The 27,491-nt window shown below is 41.0% G+C and overlaps 1 protein-coding gene across 1 annotated transcript in view; it reads left to right on the forward strand.

The window, feature by feature from the left end:
* The window catches only part of LOC129704214 (catenin alpha-3-like), a 959,161-nt gene that overhangs the window by 128,150 nt on the left and 803,520 nt on the right, over nucleotides 1-27,491 (forward strand). Inside the window, exon 7 of the mRNA XM_055647177.1 lies at nucleotides 18,238-18,441. Coding sequence (XP_055503152.1) covers nucleotides 18,238-18,441 — 204 coding nt within the window. The remainder of the gene's footprint in view (nucleotides 1-18,237; nucleotides 18,442-27,491) is intronic.

Below are 27,491 nucleotides of genomic sequence, written 5' to 3' on the forward strand. Positions count from 1 at the left end.
GAAAATGATGTAAATACCCAGCGGGTTAGGTGAACGTGGAGAAGAATAGATGCTTAATGTTCATTCAGGTCAATGCCTTTTCACAGAACTAGGAAAGGTTAGAATTTTGGAAGGAATTGGGAGAAGGAATATAATGTGAAAAAATGTCTCCCTGTAACACATCACTTATTATAGCCACCCAGTCTGAATAACAACTTTCCACTGTTTTGTTCTGTCTCCTACCTGAAAGCCAATTTTATATCCAATTGCAGCTCACCCTGGATCCTCTGTGGTGCAAAGAATAGAAAAGCAGAATCATTTTTAGGTGGAAAGACATTGGGAATTCTTGGCGCACAAAGCAGATCTCTACATATATCACTGAAAGCCAATACGCAGGTGAATAAGCAAAGAGGAAGTGAAATGGTGCATTGCACCATTGTAGGAGAGAATTTGAATATGGGAGAGAAAATCTCTTAGTACAGTTAACTAGGGCTTTGGTGAAACCTCATATTGAGTATTGGTACAATTTTGGTTTCTTTATATTAAAAAAAAGATATTTATGCTAGAAGGAGTGCAGTGAAGGTTCTCTCAACCAGTTTGAATATTTGCCATGTGAAGAGTAATTGAGTGGAGTGGTGTCATAGTCATATAACAAGGAAACAGGCCCTACGGCCCAACTCGGCTATGCCAATTAAGATGCCCCATCTAAGATGATCCCATTTGCCAACATTTGGTCCATTTCCCACCAAACCTTTCCATTCCTTGTACTTGTACGTGTGTCTTCTGTGTGTCTTTTTAGCTTGACTTGATTTGACTCTCTGAACAACTGCACAAGAGTTCCTATGTGTGTAAGCACAAATGGAAAATAAAGTTTTTGACTTTGACTTTGACTTCAAGTATCTTTTAAATGCTGTTATATCCCTGTCCCTGCTACCTCCTCTGGCAACTTGTTCCATCTAAGTGAAAATGTTGCCCCTTGAGTTCTTATTAAATTTTGTCCCTCTCACATTAAATCTCTGGTTCTTGATTCTCCTAGCCTGGGTATGAGATTCTGGGCATTCACCCTATCTATCCCCCTCATGATTTTATACACCTCTATAAGATCACCTCTCAGCCTCTTGGGCTCCAAGGGCAAAAGTCCTAGCATGCCAAACTTTTTTTCTGAAGCTCAGACCCTTCAGTCCTGGCAAAATCCTCGTAAATCTTCTCCGTACTCTTTCCATCATAATGACATTCTTCCTCTAGCAGGGTGATCAAAACCGGACACAATACTCCAAATGTGGCATCAATAGTGTCTTGTACGTAATGTCCCAACTTCTATACTTGATATCCTGAATGATGAGGGCCAATGTACCAAAAGCCTTTCAGGGAACTATGTACCTGTAGTCCTAGTTCCCTCTGTTCTACAACACCTTCCAGGGAGTTGACTGCACTGCACTCCAACCTTCACTGCTCTCCCCCTGGGGTAAATATCTGTGAATATCCTGCCTCGGTTTGACTTCCCAAAATGCAACATCGCACATTTATCTGCATTAAACTCCATTAACCATTCCTCGGCCCACTTGCGCAGCATATACAATTAAACATTTAAAATGCACTTGGACAGGTACATGGATAGGAAAGGTTTGGATGGATATAGGCCAAATATGGGCAAATGAGACTAGCTTAGATGGGCATCTTAGTTGACATGGTTGAGAAAGTTGAAGGGCATGCTGTAATACTATCTTTATACTTATAAAACTCTGATCTTGGATGTATTTATTTGTGTGATGTGTTCGTGTGCGTTTCACATCTCCTGGAAAACACGACATGCTAACAGTGACATTTTTACATATTCCGATAGAGATTTACGGTGTGATGTCAAAAATCACCTTAACTGAAAATTTCAAGCATTATTTCTCGTGTTATTTATGAAAATGTTCAAAAATTTCAAATAACTTGGAAAATAAACGAGATGGTCTCGCTGATGATGTCACAATGGCTCTGCTCCTCGCAGCCTGCTGCCTTATGTTCCACGTGCAGCGAGTGACGTCACCATGTCATCCCCCTCCCCCCCCCCCCCCCCCGGTTCATCAAAAGACGCAGAAAGAACGAGCAAGTGGGCTCTGGACTGCAGCTCCTGAGCGCTTCCGAGCTCTTCCGAGGGCTTCCGAGGTTTTCCAAGGTCCCCCGAGGTCTCGAGCGCTCCCGAGGTCCCGAGCGCTTCACGCTCGCCCTCGGCTCGGGCTCTCTCTCTATTTCTCCCCCCAGGTTCTCTCCCCCTGCGCAAGCTCACCCCCCCCCCCCCCCCCCCCCCCCCCCCCCCCCCCCTCCCCCCCCCCCCCCCCCCGGGCTCTCCTCCCCCTGGTCTCTCTCTTCCCCCCCCCCCTATCCCCCCCCCCCTCTCTCCCCCCCGGACCACTCATCAGAATAGACTAGTTCTAATAAAATTAGGAAGACGTGATCCAAAACGTTGAATGTTGTGATTTGGAGGGTTGTAATGTGCCTAGATGGAAGATTAGAAAGACCAAAATGTGGAGGAGCCTCTATCATAAGTGATAAATGCAATACAATTTAATCAAGATGGCTGTAAGAACCTGCGAAAATTGACAGTGAAGATGATGCTAGGTTCTGCATGAGCTCATGAAGCAACACCATGGCAGTCATGAATTAGCAATGTTACATAATTTTGAGATTTTAAAAATCAAATCTGTAATTTATCCCATCCGATAAAGCATAAAAAGAATTTTAATTTGACACCTAATTCACTTTCATATCTTCAGTATTAAAAAAGTTATGGCCATTTTCATACTCGGAAATAAGCATCTTGTTCCCTATTGCTTTTCCATTGACTGAACACAAAAGCTGTGATCGAGGACAGTCAAAAGCCTATAACTTTATTAAAAATTAAGAGAACTGAAATAAATGTTCAGTTATTATAGATTGAAGCATTCTGAAACCAATATGAAACAATCTTACTTAGATGACTTGAAATTAAAGCATATAAATAGTTAGTTACCTAATTGTAGCTAATTACAAAATTCAATTACTAGATCTAAACATCTATCAATTTCTTAAGAATAGATTAACATTTTAAAATAGCCTAATTGTCCAAATAACGTTCACACAATAATTCACAATAAAACATGTTTTTAAAATCTCATTGTCATGGATTTATAGGCCAAATGGAAGGAATTTAATGTTTAATACCTGTAAATTAATGGCCATTTAAATTAACTTGCGAGTGGGTTTTAATGGAACGGGACCATTTGGAACATTGAGGTTGTGGTGATTTATACCCCCATATCGGCATGCCGGTTCATATGGGGACTAAATCGCCGTTTCGGATTCCTCTTAGCAGGCAAAGCAGACCACTTCCAAAAGACGTGGTCTACGTTTTTGGAACTATTACAAGCATAAGGTGCAATAGTAATTTAATAAATAAATAAATAAATAAAAGGTACCAGGATCTGGCAACGGGGGGTAAAAAAACCCCCAACAAAAACAGACTTGGTTGGTAGTCCCCTTTCTGCGGAGTTTAATGTTATAATAGAGCGATTGTTTCTCCTTTCTTTTTCCTTCTTTTCTAGGGTCTACTTTCTTTCTTTACTTCCTTCTCTAACTTCTTTTCTAAGGGGCTTTCTTTTCTCAACACTCTCCTGCACCTTCACGACTCTTGCGCACTTTCTTTACTTTCTTTACTTCTATCTTTTTCTTAAAGCTCAAAAAAAATGAAGCGGTACAAAAAATGTATTAAGACACATGTGTTGTGTAGTATTGTAATTTACCGTACTTCTAATTATTTTTTTAATAAAAAATAAATTAAAAAATAAATAAATAGATAAATCGTCATTTCGCAACTTAAAATGTGAACTAAAGGCATCTTAAGAAACACTTTTATACATAAAAATAAACTACTTTCTTTTACCTGTCACCTACGTGAAATCCGTCCCCGTTGTCGGCGTTTACGGCTTTAGAAGCTGGTTTTAAAATGACTCCAGCATTAAAATTGTCGGGCGATTTAAAAAAAAAAGACACAGACCGGCCGTCGGAACGATTCTTCAGCAAACGCTTGGACTCCGACAAAATATAATCCAGGACAAGGTAAGAGAAAATCGCGTTTTAATCCCGCCCCCTCAAAAGCGCCAAAACGTGCACACGGCCAGTGGCAGAACTGCAGCGCTGCTGAAGGTAAGTATTGTAACATACCTACATGAATGTACTCGATGAAGAGGTGAAGGAAGAGGACTGGAAAAGATTGAAACAAGGATTTTTCCACCTATTCCATGAGGAGACTTACATAACTTGGACTCATGCAGGTCGCAGTAGCTATACCTTTGATTTGAAGGAAGTACGTGGAATTAAAGGAGAAGTTGTTAATTCTAAGAACAAGTTCAACTAAGCAAGAAAAGGGTGGAATATGGTGGAGGGGCACTGATTCGTCCAACGTTCATGAAAGAAGTGATTGGATCTCAACCTGGTGCGTGATGAAGTTTCAGAGGGATTGAATGTCCATGGTGAAAATAATTGGGAGCTAGAAACTATTAAAGTGGTAGTATGGATGCATGTGGGAAGGGTGGAGGGGGAGAAAGAATAGTCAGAACAGGAAGAAATAGGTTATGTGTGACAAGAAAAGGCTGAAACAGTCACAGTCATACAGCGTGGAAACAGGCCCTTTGGCCCAACCTGCCCACAATGACCAACATGGCCCATTTACACTAGTACCATCTGCCTGCGTTTGGCCAATATCCCTCTAAACATATTTCATCCATCTACCGGTGTAAATGACCTGCCTTAATGACCAGCGGATGGCACCAGCAATGACTGCCTCGCCAACAGTGTCTGTCCCTTTCTTCTTCGTGGTTTTTTTTAGTATGTGTTAAATGTATGTTTTTAGTGTAATTTTGCTTGTTTTATGTGGGGAGTGGGGGAGGGAGTTGGGGGAAACTTTTTCAAATCTCTTACCTTGACAGAGATGTGATTTTTTTCCATATTGTATCTCCATCCGCACTGTGGCCTAACTGTCAGGGTGTATACCCACTAAGTATATAGATAGTTTCAATGACTAGTTATTAGTAAACTAATTTCATAATTTAATAATATATTCTTAGTATCTGTAATCCCAATTCAGTGCAGCACTAAAATAGTGTATGAATGCAGGAAAACGATTGAAGGCAGCAGGTGCTTTTTTCATAAACAATTGAGTTAAACTGCTTCAAATATTCCTCATATTAATCGCAAAACGGCAGATGATTAAACTGCTTTTAGATCTGCCAAACGAGAGGAAGGCTGCATCATTAAACTTGAAATTTTGCATCTTTAAGAAATGCAAATTAAGCAGTAGTTGATAGCATTACTATTAACTTTATAGACCAAAAATGTGTTGTCAGTTTGGGACAAATCATGATTACCACAATTCTCAGCAATCTTAAAATTTAACCTCGATATATATCTTATTTAACTAGGCATTTTTAGTTGACAGAAATAGGGTAATATTGATGAGAAGTTTAGTTTTTGCCTCACCACCCAGTGATGACCCCCTTCTCCCGTTTCAACCAGTCCCCCTCCTCTTGGACTCCACCGGTTTAATTTTTTTTTAAGTCTGAAGAAAGGTCTTGATCCAAAGTGCCACCCAGTCCTTCTCTCCAGAGATGCTGCCTGTCCCGTTCAGTTACTCCAGCATTTTGTGTCCATCTTTGGTGTAAACCAGCATCTGCAGTTCCTTCCTACACATATAAGCATGCAAGATCCACATGAAATTTCACTCCTCGAAATGCTCTTTCATGGACAGCAACAGAGATAACTGAGAACACACCACATCAGGTAACACGAGTGAAAAATATTATTTAGTGGCTACTCTTTCACATCATGATTCTAATGTTTGATGTTTTCAGGGGGACATTCATTCCTGCTAGTTTGTGTTAAATGCTCTTCCGTAATCTGTTTCTGCTGTCCGTGGCAGATCTTACAAGCCCCTTCTTATCATCCATGTAACTCACTGTCCCTTTTATTTATCTCAGGTAGCCTTAAGTTCCCTAGTTCCCTTTAAATGTACTAAAGCTATTTCTCTCAACATTATTTTTTGAAACTGGTTTCATTTCTTCCTCTTCTTTGCGTAAATAAGTTACTCTTAAATTCATCATTGGATTTATTAATATTTATCTTATGATTGTGACTCTGGGAGGCAAATGGAGATATTTTCTCCATGGTTATCCTATCAAACTGTTTAGTTACAAAATTTGCTGTTGGTACACACCTCAGCCCATTCCTATTCAGCTTGTGTTGATTGGCATGCTCCTCATTTCAAGGGCAAGGCTGTGTTTACTTTGGTAAAGTTTCCAGATCGTTTTTGTAAAACATTTCACTAGGTATCACTTCTCTTGTTCTAACCAAAGTTTTATATGCTGGAACATGTCCCCCCTTACTGTAGTATTAAACATACTGTAACATAGCATTATAACACAGCATATCGTTTTGCAACCAACTAGCAATCCATTGTCCTACTTCTTTCCCAGATTCATATTCCTCTCCTAACCCCTCATATTCCTATTTGTCGTTCACTCCAAAATGTCTCTTTACACAGTTTATGCTTTTTGTTCTAGTTTCAGTTTACCATTTCTTCTTCAATCTTTGAACAACTCATATTTCTTATGAGCTCTATCATCACTGTTTGAAATATTTCTTGTGGCTTATTCCATTTTCATGTCTTTCATTATTTTTCTGCCTCTGCATTCATTCGTTAAATAGATTTAAGAATTCTATGGGGAACTGCCTCTCTGATGCCCACCGCCCTCCCAGTCTTCAACTTGATGCTTCCTTCCCTTTCTCCCATCCCAGCTTTACCACCACAATCCTTTCTTTATCCCCATGATTATTTCCGACGCCTCCTCCCATCATAATTGGAAGCTAAGCTAACTTCCTCCACTAGCTTCGTGACAGAAGAAAGACCTCTGTGCTTAGCAGATGCATGAAAATGGTGTATTGCAAAAATTCCTTGGGGCTTAGCGCATGATAGAATTTTGCTGCTCGTGTTCTTGACTAAAACTGGTTGGAACCCACCTCATGGTACAACCCTAATGCAGCATTTTTCTATCATCCCTCAGATTTTAGCCCAATAATCTTCCTCCTTTCTTTCCACATCTCATCATACCTTCTGTAATTACTGCCTGCTCCCTCACTGCCCCTGAGTGAAGTTCCAGGAAATTCAGTATTTCAGTCCAAAAAGTGTTGTTCATGAATAGGTTGTGGTGTTTGTTGAATTTTAGTTACTTTGCTGATTCCAAAGAGAATCATGATAGTTGTTTAAGAAGGAACTGCAGATGCTGGAAAATCGAAGGTAGACAAAAAATGCTGGAGAAACTCAGCGGGTGTGGCAGCATCTATGGAGCGAAGGAAATAGGCAACGTTTCGGGTCGAAACCCTTCTTCAGTCAGAATCATGATAGGTCTCGTTAAGAAACCTCATGCTTTAAGAAATCATGAAAGTTCGTCATGTGCCTGTGTTTGGTATTTGGTAATTGACTTCTCTAACTTGCTTTCCCTCTCTCTCCATCCCTCCCCCTTCCCAGTTCTGCAACCAGTCGGACTTGACCCAGATTATATTTCATCTCTGTTTGCTTTGTTGTCACCTGCTCCTAGCTAACAATGATCTATTCCACATTTCCCTTGATTCTACTTTCTCCTTGATTCTCATCCCTTTTGATGTCTAACGTTCACACACTTTACCCTTATGTCTGTGTCTCCTTCTCCGCTGACTCTCTGAAGAAGGGTCTCGACCCGAAACGTCACCCATTCCTTCTATCCAGAGGTGCTGCACGTCTCGCTGAGTTACTCCAGCATTTAGTGTCTATCTTTGGTATTTGGTTGTTGCACCGTGAATGCAGAAAGCTGTCTGGTATCAGTTTAACAAACAAATCCAAACTGGATCAGTAAATTGCCAACGATTTTATGGAGATAAAACCTGTTCCCTTAGCCTGTGGCAATGTTAATATGAAATTGCTGTTACTATTTTGGGACAAACTGTTTGAACTAACAGAACATAAGAGAATAGAAAATGAGAAAAGTGTTAAGCTGTTTTTTGAAACAGTTTTTGTACGGTGCTTTGATTGTTTTCAGAGCTGCGTGCTTTAGGTAAGCACTGGAATTGTGCCTTTAAAGCAGGAAATCTACATTTCACTTTTACAAAGTTTGCCCTTCCGACCACCAATTGGGGAAAGTGGCATGAAAGGAAAGAGTGTGGGAGAAAGGGTTACAGAGCAGTGCCTGAATTTCCAAAACCTGGTCTCTTGCCATTCACAACCCAGTAGAGCACAAGATTGAGGAATATTCTATACAATCTCATGACAGCTTCTAATGCAGTGCATTTGTCAGAACCTTTTCAACCCAGCCACAATCTAAGGGGGTGCACAATGGCACAGGTGGTGGAGCTGCTACCTCAAGGCACCAGAGACCTGGGTTCGATTCTGACCTTGGGTACTGTCTATGTGGAATTTTCTCATTCTTCTGAAGCTCTATCTCTTGACTACCTTAAAATCAAGGATTCTGTATTATCCTTGACTGTCTCAGCATTCACAGGCTTCAGTGATAGTGAATTGCAAAGATTTGCAAACAGCTGTGCAAAAGGAAACATTTTCTGTCCTTCATGAATCAGCATGTATAGATTTATCTGCAAACCAACATTTCTTAGTTTAATAATATTGTGTTTGCCTTTCTTTCTACCAAAGTGACCTCCATTTTTTCATGTAATAAACCTTCTGGCATCTCCATGCCCACTCTCATATCCTGTTGCACACACTTTGTCTAGACTTCACAGTTCATTTTCCCACCAGCTTTACATGGTGAACAAACTAACTATAATATCATTTTTAATCCCATCTGAGCAGCAAGTGGAAAAGGGCCAGGAAACAAAAGCTGGGTGCTTAGAGGATGTAATTGCTGGGTGTGTTGAGATGGGTTGTATGGAGAAATGAGCAAAATCGGACAATGAGAGACCTTTTATGGTCTAGGAATGTTTTGGAAAAATTGGGTAAACCTTTGGTCTGCTCAGATAACCTTAATGTTGCTCATTTAGATGAAAAAAGATTCTCCAGTCTCATTAAAGGATTCGGGTATTTCTCTGCTGAATGATCGATGTCCTAGTTTTAATTATCCTTCCATCTTCCCAAGAATCTCTAATGGCCTATTGACTATTTACTATGAACTATATTTGTCCTTCACAGTGCTGAACTGAAGCCCTTTTATCTAACCCCAATATATCTGAAAATGTTGTCCAAATGTTTGTGTAATCTGACTCATTAGCAGCACATAACGCTAGAGACCCAGGTTGATCCTGACCTCGGGTGCTGTCTGTGTGGAGTTTGCACTTTTTTCCTGTCACCACGTGGGTTTACTCCGGGTGCTCAGGTTTCCTCCCATATCCCAAAGATATGCGGTTTGTGGGTTAATTGGCCACTGTAAAATGCCACTATTGTGTGGGGAGTGGATTAGAAAGTGAGCGTATAGGAAGGGACTGCGGATGCTGATTTACACAGAAGATAGACACAAAATGCTGGAGTAACTCAGTGGGACAGGCAGCATCTCTGGAGAGAAGGAATGGGTGTCATTTCAAATCGAGAGCTAGTGTGAACAGGTGATTGATGGACTTGGTGGGTCGAAGGGCCTGTTTCCATGCTATATCTCTAAAAACAAAACTACCCTTGTTTGCCTTGATAATCGTCCCCGCTCATATTGGTTATGAAGAACTCTATTCAAATCATTCCACATATTTAAACCATTTGTTTTCATCAGCTGCATTGTTTTGAAAGGAAAACACCATTTTGTATTATTCATTGAAAATACAAACTGACATATTTTATATTGCTTAAAAAAATATGCAGTGCCTGGAAACAGTGTAAGGAGTAAATACTCAAGTGGGAATTACAATTCATTAGCTGGTGCTTGAAAGAGGCTACAGCGAGCACAACCAACAAGTGCAGGATTTGCAGTTCCTGCCTTTTCTTACCTAGAATTCTGTTCTGGGTAAAATGAGCAAAATGATTCCTGGCAAGCTGTTAGATCTGGCACATCACAAATCATCACTTATCTCTGAAGTGCAATAATTAAACCAAACTGATGTCAGCCCAGGTACAGGCAGAGAAAAGAGGGGTTGAATAAGAAGCTTTGTGGTTGCCTGATATTTAATCTAAGATAGACATGAGATACATAAGGTAATGTGTCACATCAGAGCCCAGAACATCCCTCTGTATAAACAGTAATGCCCCTGTCCCACTTGGGAAACCTGAACGGAAACCTCTGGAGACTTTGCGCCCACCCAAGGTTTCCGTGCGGTTCCCGGAGGTTTTTGTCAGTCTCCCTACCTGCTTCCACTACCTGCAACCTCCGGCAACCACCTGCAACCTCCGGGAACCGCACAGAAACCTTGGGTGGGGCGCAAAGTCTCCAGAGGTTTTTCCGTTCAGGTTTCCTAAGTGGGACAGGGGCATAACCCTGAAGAAGGGTCTCAACCCTAAATGTCACCCATTCCTTTTCTCCAGAGATGCTGCCTGACCCGCTGAGTTACTCCAGCATTTTGTGTCTATCTTAACTAAACATCATAAATACTCGTACTTTCGCTTTTTTCTCCATTTCATGCACATAGTATCAGCACTGAGCACTCTAGTATGAGATAAAACACATTCTGCGCACGAGCTGTCCTTCCTCTGGTCTATTTCAGGATCATTGTGGAATCCTGTACCTGCAGGTGTGTCTTCTGTCGCACTAGTGTCCTGGTTGTGTTTGCATTCACTATTTGCTCAAATATTATTAGAAGTAAAAAAAAATAATCGCATTGATGGCACTTTCATGAGCCATTGTGACACAGAACTTGCTGAGAGTTGCTCTGTGATTCTGAAGAACAGTCCCGACCCGAAACGTCACCTATCCATGTCCTCAAGAGATGCAGTCTGACCCACTGAGATACTCCAGCACTTTGCTTTTTGTAAACCAGCATCTATAGTTCCGTATGTCTACATTTTACTGCTTTGCTGTGAAATTCCCTCAAGGTATATCCACTTTCAAGTTCTCCTCTCTCCGATAGTACTGTGAGACCCTCTCTCACTGCTCCCCTTCTGTGATTCTGAAGAGGGGTCCCGACCCAAAACATCACTTATCCATTTCCTCCAGAGATGCTGCCTGACTCACTGAGTTACTTCAGCATTTTGTGCCTGTGTCTGCTTTGTCTGTATGTTTCCCTTTAAAGGCCCTGCTTGTCTTTGATTTGCACATAGTTACACTGACAGAAATGTGGAGATGCCATTAAACTGTGAAATGAAACGTTTCCATGTTTTAAGAAAGAAAGGAAATTTAATCTTGTGTTGTAAGTACACAGCTCAGAAATTAAATAAGAAAAATAGTAAGGCTTTCGATTTGCAGCAATGTTGTTGAAATATATTTCACTTGAAATCTATCACTCAATCAATCTTGTTAATAGATGAAAATATTTTGAATGGAACCGTAACAAATTGATACCCCTGTTTAATAATCAATGAGTTTCCATGGTGAACTTTATTATTTAGGTTTGGAAAATGGTTTGGATTTCAAGGTATAATTAATCCAGGTTCATGCCATGATTTATATATGTTATATATTCATAAATATAATCAATTTTTTTGAAAGATATGACTTTCTGTTCATAGCAGTTTGGGGGCTGAGAGGTTTCTCCAGCTAATGTTTGGCAGCAAGTTCTTTCAACACTGATAGCCCTGTCCCACGGTACGAGTTCATTCCAAGAGCTCTCCCGAGTTTGCCCTGATTCGAACTCGGAGATTTACGGCAATGGCCACTCATCAGTACTCGGGGCTCTCGTGGACATTTTTCAACGTTGAAAAATCTTCACGAGTCTTCCCATGCTTACCTGCCGTTAGCGTGTCTTCCCGAGTGCCTGCCGTTAGCGTTACAAGCCGCTAAGAGACGTCCCCGAGCTCTGACGTACCCGCTACATTCATTCCCCGTGCTTACCACGAGTTCGATTTTATTAAAACTCGGGAGAGCTCTTGGAATGAACTCGTACCGTGGGACAGGGCTTTGACTGGTTTAACAGAGTACCAGGAATGGAAAGGATTCCACAAGTAGGCTGAAATATTAGCCTTGACTCAACAAAAGCACACTCACTGCTGAGTCAGAAAGTTGTAAATCCTTCTTCCTTCCTTCTATTTAGTAATAAAAAATGCTGCATATGCTTCATGCTCAAACCAGATGAAAGGTCATTAACTTGAAATATTTGCTCTGCTTTGAGCATTTCCAGCATCTTTTTAACTTGTATTTACAACTTGTTGTGCCCAAACTCTGCCACTTCCAACGCTTATTTTAAGTTGGCCTTTACCAATTCTTGTATTTGTGAAAGGCTTCTTCTCTTTGGCTATTGTCCAGATTCATCAAAAATATGGGTGTAATAATGGGAAAAGTAAGGAATGGCAAATGAGCGGCAGGACAACAGAAGACTCAAATGTGCTGACTGTTGAAGGAAGAGGGTTCATTTTACATAGTTCAGCTTGTGCCCTGTGAAAGGAGTGAGAAGATGTGAGAGGCAGTTTACCATGATGCTCCCGATGAGAAGCAGCAGCAGCAACTGTGACCAAGAAGTGGAGGCTGTTCTGAAGTTGTCATACAGTCATACCGTCGTATACAGCAAGAAGCAGCCCATTCAGCACAACCTGTCAATGCCAACCAAGAGGTCCTAGCTGAGCTATTCCTATTTGCCTGCATTTGGTCCATATCCCTCCAAACCTTTCCTATCCATGGACCTGTAGCTTACTATACAGTAATGGCACTGGTTTCTCTTTCGGCTTGCACGTATCCTTTTTAGTGTTCTTGGTTCTTGGTTTCTTGGTCCTCCAAAATATTCCAAATGGAATTTAAACTGGAGGTGGTGGAGGGAGGACTTAAGCCAGAAAGGGTTATTGGGAAGAAAGATATACCTTAAATTTAGTTGCATCTGGTTGGGTAACTATAGTAGGGTGGAGATTATTCCATGCTTTAATTGTGCGGGAAAGAAATGTTTTTATTTGTGTATGGGTCCCATGCTGCAACTGCGTAGTTCAAATGAGGTCTAACGAGGGTGAAGTATAGCTTGTCCTTGACAGAAGTTGAACAATGATGAAAGTTGCGCCTCAGAAAATTTAGGACACCTGTTGACGGTGTACATGCAGGCTGAGAGAAAAAGATGTGTCACGTTTATTTCAAACCAAGCTGTGCAAGAGGGAAGGCAGACACAAAAAACTGGAGTAACTCAGTGGGACAGGCAGCATCTCTGGAGGGAAGGAATGGGTGACCTTTCGGGTCGTGACCCTTCTTCAGATTGATCTCAAACCGAAACATCACCCATTCCTTCTCTCCAGAGCTGACACTCCAGCTTTTTGGGTCCATCTTCGGTTTAAACCAGCATCTGCAGTTCCTTCCTACACAGTACATGAGGGAGATGTATAGGAATGGGAATAGTTAGTATCCTAATTCTATCTATCTACCCTCCTCCTTTTGTGCAATTAGCTTGCAAAAAGTTGTTGATGTTTGATCAAGATTAATTCACACCCTTCAAGCTATTCAATAAACCTTTTACCTATGGTACACAAAAAAGCTGGAGAAACTCAGCGGGTGCAGCAGCATCTATGGAGCGAAGGAAATAGGCAACGTTTTGGGCCAAAACCCTTCTTCAGACCGGGTTTCGGCCCGAAACATTGCCTATTTCCTTCGCTCCATAGATGCTGCTGCACCCGCCTAGTTTCTCCAGCATTTTTGTGTACCTTCGATTTTCCAGCATCTGCAGTTCCTTCTTGAAAACCTTTTACCTATAACTGCTTTGTGTCTAATCCCAGTCTCTTGATTTCTCGGCACTCAAATATCTATGATTTCAGCCTTGAATGTACTCAACAACAATTAAAGACAAGGATGGCGTGGTGACGCAGCGGTAGAGTTGCTGCTTTACAGCGCCAGAGACCCAGGTTTGATCCTGACTATGGGCGCTGTCTGTGTGGAGTTTGTACGTTCTCCCCGTGACCTGTGTGGGTTTTCTCCGGGTTCTCCGGCTTCTTCCCACACTCCAAACACATCCAGGTTTGTAGGTTGTTTAAGAAGGAACTGCAGATGCTGGAAAATCGAAGGTACACAAAAATGCTGAAGAAACTAGGCGGGTGCAGCAGCATCTAAGGAGCGAAGGAAATAGGCAACGTTTCGGGCCGAAATCCTTCTTCGGACTGATATGGGGGGGGGGGGGGGGGGGAAAAGAAAGGAAAAAGGAGGAGGAGCCCGAAGGCTGGGGGATGGGAGGAGACAGCAGGGGGACTGAGGAAGGGGAGGAGACAGCAAGAACTAACAAAATTGGGAGAATTCAATGTTCATGCCCCCAGGATGCAGACTCCCCAAGCGGAATATGAGGTGTTGTTCCTCCAATTTACGGCCATGGAGGAAATACTCGCTCCATTTCTCGCTCCTATTTCCTTCGCTCCATAGATGCTGCTGCACCCGCTGAGTTTCTTCAGAATTTTTGTGTACCTCAGGTTTGTAGGTTAATTGGCTTGGTATACTTGTAAATTGTCCCTTGCGTGTAGGATAATGCAGGTGTACGGGGATCACTGGTTGGCATGGACTCAGGTAAAGGGCCGGTTTCCGTACTGTATCCCTAAACTAAAACGATTCATTGTCTTCTGAGAAATCATAATATACATTGAAGCCTGAGTGAAAAAGTGTCAGTCGTAAACAGTCAGTGGCGCAGGTAAGTATTGCTGCTGGCTCACGTCTCCAATGACCTGGGTTCAATCCTGGCCTCCTGGTGTATAGATTTCCCATAATAAAAAAATGAGCTGGTTGGTGGGTTAATTAGCTCCAGCGAATTGCAGATATGTGCTACATGATTCAGATGAAAGTTAATGAGTGGCTGAGAGAGAATAGGTTATGTGGGAAGGGAATTATCAAATTACTCTGGGAAGGGAATTATTGAATTACTCTGAGATACTGCTTATGCTTGATGGGCCTAATGGCCTCCCATGTCATTTGGAGATATGAAACAAGATCTTCTCCTGGCACTGTGCCAACTGATTCTGATGTGTCTAGCTAGAGGAAACAAGCTTTGTTCGCTCGTTCTATGTACTCCCTTCTCAGAGAATGACTATCAATTTATCCTCTTAAATTCCGACCAAGTTCAATCAAATCAATCTTTCGTATTGTGAAAACCAACGACATAACTCTGTGCACGTAATCAATCCTCACAATCTAACGCTTAATGGCCTGGAAATATTCTGGTGAATCTGCTCTGCATTTCTGCCAAGGTTAATATATCTTTTTTAAATGAGAGGGAAAGTTTGAAATTGTAATAAAGGGCAATTTAGCGAAACGTAGAACGGAGTCTTGCATTGGTAATCCTGGTGAGATAATGTAAGTTCTCTCTGCACTGCAACCCTGATCTCTGAACAATGCTGCTGGCATCAAATAGTTCACTATCTTGTCTGTGTTGCTACCAGGTAATTTAATGAGGGAGCTGCTGCTCACTCAAGGGAAAGTAGACCTTCTTCCACATTCTCTTGTTCTGCATGACTGTGTTCAATAGTTCATTTTCTTGAAAATTGCGCCTCCATTTTAAGCGCCTGCAGGCTTACTGTAAGTAGCATCTGGTTTATTGAGTATTCCAGCTGTCAGACTGTCCATCAAGCATGTGATTAATCCTGGTAGATTGCTGTTTGCCTTTAATCAGACTGTAATACCCAACCTGATGTATCTCCAGCAGATTTTCATTGAACCGCTGCACACTTTTTCATGAAAACCATATTGATACCTCGCATTAATAGGAAAGTTGCATCTAAAATAACATGCTTAGCATGCAGAACACAGTGAAACTGACCATTAGAAATCCCTCCACGAACCCCATGAATGATTGGTTCATTTTGGCTAATGTCTAACTTTTCCCATGTTAAAAACTAATTGCTGAGATCTTCCACTTCTTAATGTTACAGTGTCAGCTGTGTCACAGTTGTAGCATGTGACTTCAAGTCATGATGGTTTTTAGTTGAGTTTAGTGTAGAGATACAGTGTGGAAACAGGCCCGTCGGCCTACCGAGGCTGCACCAACCAGCGATCCCCACACATTAACACTACTCTGCACACAGTAGGGACAATATTTTACATTCATACCAATCCAATAAACCCACAAACCTTTTTTTTTATTTTTTTTAATATTTTTATTAGAAGTACAATAAATTACAATAATACACATCAGATATATCTTATTACATTTGTTGTACCACTTCGTTTTTTGAGCTTTAAAAAAGATAGAAATAAAAGAAGTAAGGAAAGTGAGCAAGAATCGTGAAGGTGCAGGAAAGTGTTGGGAAAAGAAAGCCCCTTAGGGAAGAAGTTAGAGAAGGAAGTAAAGAAAGGAAATAAGACACAGAAAGAAAAGAAAAAAAAAGGAAAAACAATCGCTCTATTGTAACACAAAACTCGCAAAAAAGGATATACCAGCCGTGTTTTTTTTAATATATGTATTTCATACCCCCCGTTACCAGATCCTGGTATCAATTATATTTTAAATTACTATTGCACCTTATGCTTGTAGTAGTTCCATAACTGCAGACCACGTCTTTTGGAAGTGGTCTGCTTTGCCTGCTAGGAAGAGTCTCATCTCTTCCAAGTGTAGTGTTTCGAACGTTTGAAATCCACATTTTTATTGTTGGTATTGGAGCATTTTTCCAAAATTTGAGTATAAGCTTTTTTCCCCATTATTAGCCCGTAATTAAGTAAGTTCTTTTGAAACACGTTTAATTCGGGGTTACCTTCCGATATTCCAAAAATGATCCATTCTGCTTTTGGTACAAGTTTTATTTTAATTAATTTTGTGAAGATTTCAAATATTTTGTTCCAAAATGTTTGGATTTTTATACAAAAAACAAAAGAGTGCACTATGGTAGCTTCTTGTGACTGACATTTATCACAATTAACCCACAAACCTGTCCGTCTTTGGAGTGTAGGAGGAAACCAAAGATTTAAAAAGAAATAATAATAATTTTTGGCAGCTGGCACTATTTTGGCAAGCAGGATAAGTTAATGTGTGCACAACCAAAGTGCCCAAAGTAGAAAGCTGATGACACAGACTCGGCCAAATAGGAGCCTTGGAATTAACAACAAGAAATATGTTGTTCAGTGGGTTTTATAAGAACTTGCAAAATTCTTTGATAATTTAATTAAAAAGTGAAGTGGACATTCAAATTTATTTGATTGTTATTGTTAGAGAATTTGGCTGTGCCTTCAGGTAGAATGTTACATTAGTCTACAATTGGTCCGTCAAAGGCTCTGCCTGATGTTAAACACGAGGTTTGTTGTTATCAGAACTGAACAAGGAGGACACAAATGCAGGCTCAGACACAGGGCAGATCAGTCTTCAGAGTTTAATCGGTCCAAGTCGGTACACAGGTAAGCAAAACAGAGGCAACAGTACAATCTAGGAGCAGGCAAAAAACAGAGGTCGAAAAACAGGCAATGGTCGAGGTCACAAGATTTCTAGAGCTGGAACGAGGTGATACCAAGTAGCATACACAACGAACTGGCAATGAGAACTAAAACACAAAGGGCTTAAATACAGACTAGCAGGGGATAACGAGACACAGGTGAAACACATCAGGGCGGGGCCAATAATCACATGAGGGTAAACGACCTGACAGGAAATGGGACCTGAAACAAGAGGAGATGCGAGACACCAAAATAAAACAAGAATGCACACTCTAATACTAAAAAACAATAAGAAACAGAAACTAGATCAAACCCGAGACCTGACAGTTGTGCATGATATAGATGGTGCTTGGCAGCTGGTGCATGCTTCTCATGAAATTACTCCAGTTGGATATATGCTGCTAAGAAGCAGTGTAGTTGTTGCATGTTGTATCGCATCATAATAATGAGGTGAGAGTCCCAGGTTTTTGTGCCCGCCCTATAATGGGTTGGAGAGGGAAGTGTGAATCGTGCATTCCAATCCGAGTACTGTACATGTTTTCTGGCATTATACAATTCCCCCCCCCCCCATTATCTGAATATTCACCTCTTTACTAAATATGCAACTTTGGTTATCACCATTCCCATCCTGCGGCAATAATTAAACTTCATTTAATTGGCTGTAAAGGCCTTTGGGGGAATCTGAGAATGTGAAAGACATTTTATAATTGCATGTTCTTTCTCTATAATGTTAGGTGTTACCGGCTATCATAATACTAACTATAACGAGGACCTTTAATCACACTCATTAGAGTTTTCTTCTCATTTGCAGAATGCCATAGTCATTGACCCCCTTGCAGTCCATGAAGACAAACTAAGGCCTTTGCTGGAGAAGAGACTGGAAGGTATTGTCAGTGAAGCTGCTTGGATGGCAGACTCTTCCTGCACACGTGACCATCACCGTGAGCACATAATAACAGAGTGCAACGCAGTGCGCCAGGCACTTCAATCCCTACTGTTGGAATATATGAGTAACGTGAGTTATTACATTCTCTTGCTTATTCTTTATAAAGTGATTATCCGTGTTGGAGTTGCATTAGTTTTTATTAGCAGTGATGTTCAGAAATATTCTGAGAATATGAAAACTTCAGTTGTTTAATGAAGCTACTGTTCAAAAATGTATCAACTAATCATGAGAAGGGTAATAGCCCTTACAGTGATTAGACATTTTAATTGAGAGTAGTGGTATATATTTTCCACTGAGTCTGTGAAAGGAATGCAAAACATTAGTTTGTGACGTAATGCTATGTTAGTGCTGCGATGAGCAGTTATATTTTACTAGTAGAGGAGGGTGGGGGGAGGAAACTAGATCCTTGTGTCTCGGGATTCCAAGCTTCATGGTCTGTAAATGGTATATGCCGCATCGAAAAATTCACCCCTGCATTTTCCATCTCTGGAAAATAAAATAAGAATACAGAATTCCGAGGAACAGGTAATGTAATTCCATGTATGATGTCTGAACCCATGAATGTGCCGCAATGTTTCAAAGTTCTGATTTGGCCATCATCCAATAAACAGTGCCAAGAACAAGCTTTCCAAACCCTTGCCTCACTGTGTTCACACGAGTCGGAAAATAATTGCCTTACAAATATTGCTGAGGTTTTGGGTGCCAAATTATCACAAGTTATGGTAATGGAAAGAAAAGAGCTGGGAAAATGGTGTACATACGTTCAAATCAAAGAGATTAGAAGTGAGTTGTTAACAAATCCCTGTGAATGGTCAGGAGTGTGTTGAAGTCCAGGTCTGAGTGAAGTGCCTTAGTATTCCTGTGGGATACCAAATGTGTGAATGCCTCCAATGGAAATGTTGATTAAATTTGTAACAGCACTGTCAGTGGTTACCTTTCTAACTGCTAAACACTTAACCCAGTTGCCATTAATTGGAATAATTGGTGCCACAGTGGCTGGCGTCCTGGAGAGATAGCAGATGGCATCATTACTGCAGCTGTGGAGATTGAATTTAAGCTGTAGTGAGCATCACCACAGTGTAGGAAATACTGGATGGTATCATGAAAATGATTAAGCTTATTTACCCAACTTTGCACTTGTGGCTCGTTTGTCAACTGTCTTAATGAGAGCTGGGACTAAGTGGGATGTGCTTTTGATACCTCGAGGTCTGCAGTAAAAAAAGATCATTTGGACTGCAGGATGCTAGCCCTTGTAGGATTGTCCTGTTGTCGCCAAGAATGCATGTGCCAGGCCACTACTGCAATCAGCCTGGAGAAAAGTTATGATGGTGTTCAGAAATTGTGCTTTAGCAGCACTGCCTGAAATTCATTGGAGTTGGAGAATTAAGTTACTTGACTGAGAGTCAACAATCTGGTATTGAAACAGCCATTGGATTTCGAGGAGACAGAGGAAACCGGAGATGTATTCATTTAAAGAATGTGGATGTTGTGAGCAAACCTATTAATTAATACCCGCTGTTAATTGCCTTGAAAATGGCAGATTTCTCTTTCCTCAGAGGCATTAAACAACCAAATGGATTTCTACAACATTCTGATGTATTAAAAGTTTGAGACTAGCTTTTATTGTCCCAACTACAGCTTTATGTAATTAGTTGAATGTTAATTTCCTCAGCTGCATTGATGGGATCTGAATTCATGTCTCTTGATCAATGCTCCAGACCTCTGAATGCTGCTCAAATGATGTAATGTCATTATGATAGACAAAAAGGATGAGCATACATGAATTGGGTGGTTGGAAGAACAAGGTCATGAGTTGCCAGCTTATTGCTGAAGGCACATAAAGAGAAAAGATGAATCCAAAATTGTCTCAGTGTTGGGAACCCAAAGTGAACCTCAATTGGGGTTCCACTGCACTCAGTAAATTGGTCCTTTGCTTTAGACTTAAATAATGAGGATTATGTTATGGTGCTTTGTTGATGATGCTAAAATTAGTCGTAATTTTCAGTAAGGAGGAAAACAATAAACTGGAAGGAATTGGCTGTTGGTTACGAGACCAAAAAAGTGGCACTTGGAATTCACTTCAAAGAAAATGTGAGATGGTGCTTTTGGAGAGGTGAAACGAAGCAAGAGATTTCACAATAAATGGTCAGATATTGCGAAGTGTTGAAGATGAGGGGGTGGCATGGTGGCCACATCTGAAGAACTGGCCTAAGACTTTAGGGCATCCTCTAACATCACCAAACTAGTTAATACCTAAACAAATCAATAAAATCTATTGATGTATTACTTATTGATATTAGAATCTTGTGGGCTTGGTCATTTGGTGGGCCGGTGTCGGGACCTCATTGATAAATTGCTATGCTCTCCTGTGTTGATGAGTTGAGGCAAAAGGATTGAACTGTGACCTCCAGGTGACAGAGCACTTTGGTTGTACATACAGATGAGTTTTTCTTGGCTGAAGGTAGGATGATGACTAATGTTAGCTTACTTTAATGATAGATGAAGAAGGTACACTAAATTATTTGTTTTAATACAATCCTTCCTGTTCTGTCATTAAAACATCTATTTAATATTAATCCATTCTGAATTAATTTGTCTCTAATCGGATAGAGATTTGTTATAGTGATCTCAATATTTTTCCTTAAGTGTTATACATCTGGTGTAGTTAATAATTACAAATCTCTCAACATAACATCACAGCGTATCTGGGTCTTTACGGCGTTGAGCTGAACATACATTTCACAATTGCTAAATGTTATACTGTTGCACACTCTGCATGTACATCCTCAGGGCAATGTAATCCAGGCTTGGTACAAATCATATTATGTGCTGAAGCAAATGATACAATCGGCGCTGAAATTAAAGTTTTCTACGCTTCTTTGGTAAGGAATTGATTATTATTTATTTTGTGCATATGCTTTATATATTTTATTTGCACGGGAATAAATAGAAGCACATACTGAAGTGAAAGTGGGTCTTTCAAATATTATTAAATATTTACTTTGTGAAGAAGAGTGTCCAGATCTCATAATATCATCTGGCTCGATGGGGCAAATGGCCAACCTGCACCTATTTTTTATGCTTCTATTGATGAATCCAGACATTTTACAACATATACTGTTTGCATGAAGACCAGGCCTGATATGAACTAAGTAAAATAATTCAGTAATTCATTTTTAACTTATATCCTTTAGAAGTTTTCATTCATTCTTAAGCTTTCTTATTATCTCTTTTTAAATGAATTTCAACTGCAGTCACTATGACCTCTCAAATGCTTTGCAGTTGCTTTGAGTGTAACTGCTGGCCAGGTGCACCTCTGGCACTTAAAAGGAGGGGAATAAAGTGACAACAAGCTGAATACAGATAGGCTTTATCATTTGGCAGTAACATTTGATCCGTGGACGGCATATCATCCACGTCATGTGTAACTTTAGTCAGAGGGTGGACACAAAATGCTGGAGCAACTCAGCGGGTCAGGCAGCATCTCTGGAGAGAAGGAATGGGTGACGTTTCGTGTTGAGCCCCATCTTTAGACTGATTTAGACAGAGGGTGGTGATTCTGTGGAATTTATTGTTACAGAAGGCTGTGCAGATCGTCAATGGATATTTTCAAGGCAGAGATAGATAAATTCTTGATTAGTATCGATGTCATGAATAATGGGGAGAAGGCAGGAGAATGGGGTTGAGAGGTAAAGATAGACCAGCCATGATTGAATGGCAGAGTAGACCCGATTGGCTGAATGGTCTAATTCTGCTCCTATCATTTGTGAACTTATGAACTTATGTGAGGACTACCTTGGCAACGTATTTCCATGTTGCCCCCTTCATTACGCATGTTTTTGGTGAAACAGAATGGAGTTAAATGCATGTCTATAGAACTTGTATACATGGATATTGGAGAAATTCAGAAGTAAAAGTTAGCATTTGCACTTGTTAACTATGATTTCTTTAGGTGAACAGTGCAACAGGTAGCTATTTCTGCGATCTTCGTCTGACACTTTTACTAGCTTTTATCATCTATTAATATCATATATGTATTGGCTTTGATGTGTGCTTGGTGTACATTTATTTATTTGCCTAATGGCCCTTCTAATTCTGCAGCATATGTGTGCAGACTAAATGCATTTTTGTGACTGGCCTAGAGTGCAACAGTTACAGAAAGATTAATTAATTTGATAACACCAATATGCAGCTGTGCTCCGAGACTCCACAACTGCATAAGATCTCGACATGAGTGAGGGGACCCTTAAGCAGAGGGACAATGCATCTCCAGCCCTGGTTGATACTTTACTCCATCTACCTTCCGCACATTGTTGACAGTTTACAATTAGGATCAGCACTTTCCCGACTTTCACCAGAACCTGAAGTAAACTCCTGACAGGAAACGCTTCTCCACAGATGCTGCCTGACCCACTGAGTTCCTCCAGCACTTTGTATTTTACTCAAGATTCCAGCATTTGCAGTTCCTTGTGTCTTGGCCAGTATGATTACTTTTCCTGAATCAGATCCTAGTAATCAAACCTAAGATCTTTTGCCCGTGGTGGCTGTGTGTATCCATTTCATTTCAGCTTTAAGTAATACTTTTGCCATACTTTACAGATCAAAGCTTTATTGCTATGGATTATGGCAGAAGGAAACACAATAACTGCATTTAATGGAGTATTGAAGGAGCAATTATTCATAACTCCAAGAGAAAGAAACGTTATATCAATTTTTCACTGAATGTTTGCCCTGTCACATTGAGTCTGTATGAATTATTTCAAGTTCAAAATGAAAAATAGATTCTAATTAATTTATTCAGAAAAAAATGCTCATCAATTCCTTCACTTCCATTTTTCACCTATCATTTTGTAATTATTTTTCTAGCAGAAAACATTTTTTCACAACATGTGTAAAGATCTGATGCCAGTTTAGTACCAGGTTCTAAATCGTTTTCTGGTTCAATGGGCATCTCAAACCCAAGCTTTCCACAGGATCGTTTCAAGAATTGAAAACTCATTGAGTATCCATTCAAAATATATGCTTTGTACATCATCTTATACTTTACTTTCTTCTCCAAAGGTACTTGGTAGGTACCATGTAACCTCATAATACCAAGCTTCAAGGCCTTTGTTAAGGCCCTTGTAAGAATTTGAATAGTTGGGACAGCATTCATGATACTGATACAGAACACTGCAATGAAACATAGAAACATAGACATAGAAACATAGAAAATAGGTGCAGGAGTAGGCCATTCGGCCCTTCGAGCCTGCACCGCCATTCAATATGATCATGGCTGATCATCCAACAGTATCCTGTACCTGCTTTCTCTCCATACCCCCCGATCCCTTTAGCCACAAGGGCCACATCTAACTCCCTCTTAAATATAGCCAATGAACTGGCCTCAACTACATTCTGTGGCACAGAATTCCAGAGATTCACCACTCTGTGTAAAACATGTTTTTCTCATCTCAGTCCTAAAATATTTCCTCTTTATCCTTAAACTGTGAGCCCTTGTTCTGGACTTCCCCAACATCGGGAACAATCTTCCTGCATCTAGCCTGTCCAACCCCTTAAGAATTTTGTAAGTTTCTATAAGATCCCCCTTCAATCTTCTAAATTCTAGCGAGTACAAGCCGAGTCTATAGAATCTTTCTTCATATGAAAGTCCTGGCATCCCAGGAATCAGTCTGGTGAACCTTCTCTGTACTCCCTCTATGGCAAGAATGTCCTTCCTCAGATTAGGAGACCAAAACTGTACACAAAACTCCAGGTGTGGTCTCACCAAGACCCTGTACAACTGCAGTAGAACCTCCCTATACTCCTATACTCAAATCCTTTTGCTATGAATGCTAACATACCATTCGCTTTCTTCACTGCCTGCTGCACCTGCATGCCTACTTTCAATGACTGGTGTACCATGACACCCAGGTCTCGTTGCATCTCCCCTTTTCCTAATCGGCCACCATTCAGGTAAAAGTCTACTTTCCTGTTTTTGCCACCAAAGTGGATAACCTCACATTTATCCACATTACATTGCATCTGCCATGCATTTGCCCACTCACCCAGCCTATCCAAGTCATCTTGCAGCCTCCTAGCATCCTCCTCACAGCTAACACTGCCCCCCAGCTTTGTGTCATCCGATCCGATCAGTGGATCTCCAAAAGACCATCATGAATTATCTGGAGCTGAGTTCAGAATGTTAAGCTTGTTGAAATATAGCCATCTTTTAAAGTGAGTTTATTGAGAGCAATGCACATCTGAAGAGATCATCAAAGGTGCTTCATCTTCCTCTGAATCTGCCTTGTCTAATTTCAGAATGTCAGTTTCTGACATCGTCTGTGGAATTCAAAAGCTATAACTACATCTTAGAACTAAGGATTAATGCAAAATAATTAGTATCTCTACTTGTCAAGATGAAAGCATTATTTCAGACAATTCTATCCATCAATCACTCTTTCCAAACTTGGGATTGGCATTAAACAGTAAAAACATGTATTACCACAAAGTCTAAAAGGCCATTGATTTCAGGATGAAATATGTGTTGGCACTTAATAATTCTGTTAATAAATTTCCTAAGCCATGACTTCTGTCACCTTAAAGGACAAAGCATGGAGATAATATCAATTCCAAAATCACCTCTAACTCACTTTCAATCTTGATAGCTTTTACCAAAGTCACAAATTACATTTTGCTGAACTGTGAATGTGATAAATTATTTCATGTTCCCCAACCCTCCTCGCTGCCCTCCTTCTCACTTTCTCTGTTGCCTTTGACATAATTGCCTACAGTATCCCATTTCAATGTTTCTTCTTCATCACCCATTTAGGACGTACTAGCCTGGGTTATTTTTCGTCAGAAAACTATCTATAACTCCTTCTCTGACCTCTGGTGTCCCTCAAAATACAATCCATGGTCCATTCTTACTTCTCTTTTATGTTGCTTCTTGTTGACATAGAAACTACAATGTCAGACTTTCTATCTGCATGCAGATAACCGCCATCTCTATTCACCCATATTCGACCCCCTCCACAATCCCTCAATTGTCAGACTGCATATCTATTTAATGTTGGATTTAAATTAATATCCTGTGATAGGCACTGAGAGCTCTGAAACATGGTGTTTGCACACCTTCCTATCCCATGAGGATGGGTGTTTTTGAGCCTCCTGGTCCCATTAGCTTTCCAGCACCATTCATGACCAGATATAGTTGGAATGCAGAGCTTTGATCAGATCCATTATATGTTATGGATCTCCTCCTTTTTCCTTTCTTCTCCCCCCCCCCCCCCCCCCCCCCGATCAGTCTGAAGAAGGGTTTTGGCCCGAAACGTTGCCTATTTCCTTTGCTCCATAGATGCTGCTGCACCCCTGAGTTTCTCCAGCTTTTTTGTGTACTTCCATCATTTGTGAGGTCGTTTAGTTTAGAAACACAGTGTGGGAACAGACCCTTCTGTCCATCAAGTTCATTCCAACCATCGACCACCCGTACACTAGTTCTATCCTACACACTAGGGACAATTTTTACAGAAGTCGGTTAGCCTCCAAACCTACACGTCTTTGGAATGTGTGAAGAAACTGGTTCACCCAGAGAAAACCCACGCGGTCACAGGGAGAACTTACAAACTCCCTACAGACGGCACCTGTAGTCAGGATTGAACCCAGATCTATGGCGTTGAAGGGCAGCAACTCTACCACTGTGCCACCCATGAGATTAGCCTCTGTGATTGCTTAGTTGAAACTATTAGATTGCTATTTATCTTGTTTGAAATTGAGTCCTGTGTTGCAGGTTGAACAGGCTGCACCTCATCATTTTAAGGTGTACCTGGTGCTTTACAACGTTATCCATTCCACACTCCCATTAAACCAGTGTAGATCTTCAAGCTTGACGGTAATGGTCGAGTGAGACACCATGAGATTGCAGATTGTGGTGGTGCATGTTTCTGCTGTCACTGCTTATGGTTCACAGTGCCAGCTTTGAGCTGCTAGATCTGTTATGATGGGTGGGAATTGCTGTGAGCAGTTTGGAGGTAGTGGGTTTGGTGTGAGTTAACAGTGACTGTTGCGGGAGAAGGTTTCTGTTCGGCAAACAACTATTGCGGGAACCTGGTTCTGGTCAGCAGGAACTTGCCAGGAACCTGTAGGTTTTGAGCATGAAGAGGAAGAATAAGAATGGGTACATAACAGGCAATATACTTGTATTGTCAGATCTGTGAACATTCCCCTTTTCTCTAGCCATTGGTGCAAATGGAAGGTGAACTTCAGAAAGGGAGGTGTGGTGACAAAATCATTGGTACCACAGATCTGTAAGTATCATGTATTGCCATTTTGTTAAAAGTATTTAGTTAGGGAGATCAGAAAGTATTTCTTCAGGAGAATGAGCCACACTGGCCTTTTCCTTCATGTTATTTTTGGATGTTCATATGACAATACGGTGTGGACTTTACTGGATCTTACTCCCATGGTAAAGGCCAGTGAAAATTTGGACCACCCTCTTTGACCTGATCACCCTCTTTGCTCATACCCACACCATCCTGCAACGTAGCCTTGGATTATCCACTGAAGGTATTATTTTCATGTTTCTTTATTACATAACAAGTTGATGTGGCTTTCAGAGCATTCCCATTCCCCCATTTATTTCTCACAAGACATTCCCTCACCCCTGAGTTTGTCACGTGTAAAGGTTTTGTTGTGTGCTAACCAGTCAGCGGAAAGACAATATATGATTACAATTGAGCCATCGACAGCAGGCACAGAAATCACTATCAACACATGCGGGGGACACAATTTCTTGCCGGCTGCGCGCGCACACACGCACACGCACACGCGCACACACACACACACACACGCACACACACACGCACACGCGAGGCTTCAGCCTTGGGCCTCTGTGGACAGTAACATCGGGAGCTGACCTTGTTGTTGACTGACTCCAGCTAAAGCAGCTTCGTCCGCCCCGAATCATGGGGCTTGTATCGGCCTGTTCACGGGATCTTTCATCGGGAGCCTCGATTGCCTCGATGCAGCAGTTTGATTTTAAGCCGTGCCGGGCGTTGAAAGGCCCCACGAATGGGCTGATTCAACCCTTAGAAAGCGTCTGATGAAGTCCAGATTACAAAACATGGGGGAGGGGGCGTTGTCCC

Source organism: Leucoraja erinacea, chromosome 15 (genome assembly GCF_028641065.1).
Source record: "Leucoraja erinacea ecotype New England chromosome 15, Leri_hhj_1, whole genome shotgun sequence".
NCBI classification, from domain to species: domain Eukaryota; kingdom Metazoa; phylum Chordata; class Chondrichthyes; order Rajiformes; family Rajidae; genus Leucoraja; species Leucoraja erinaceus.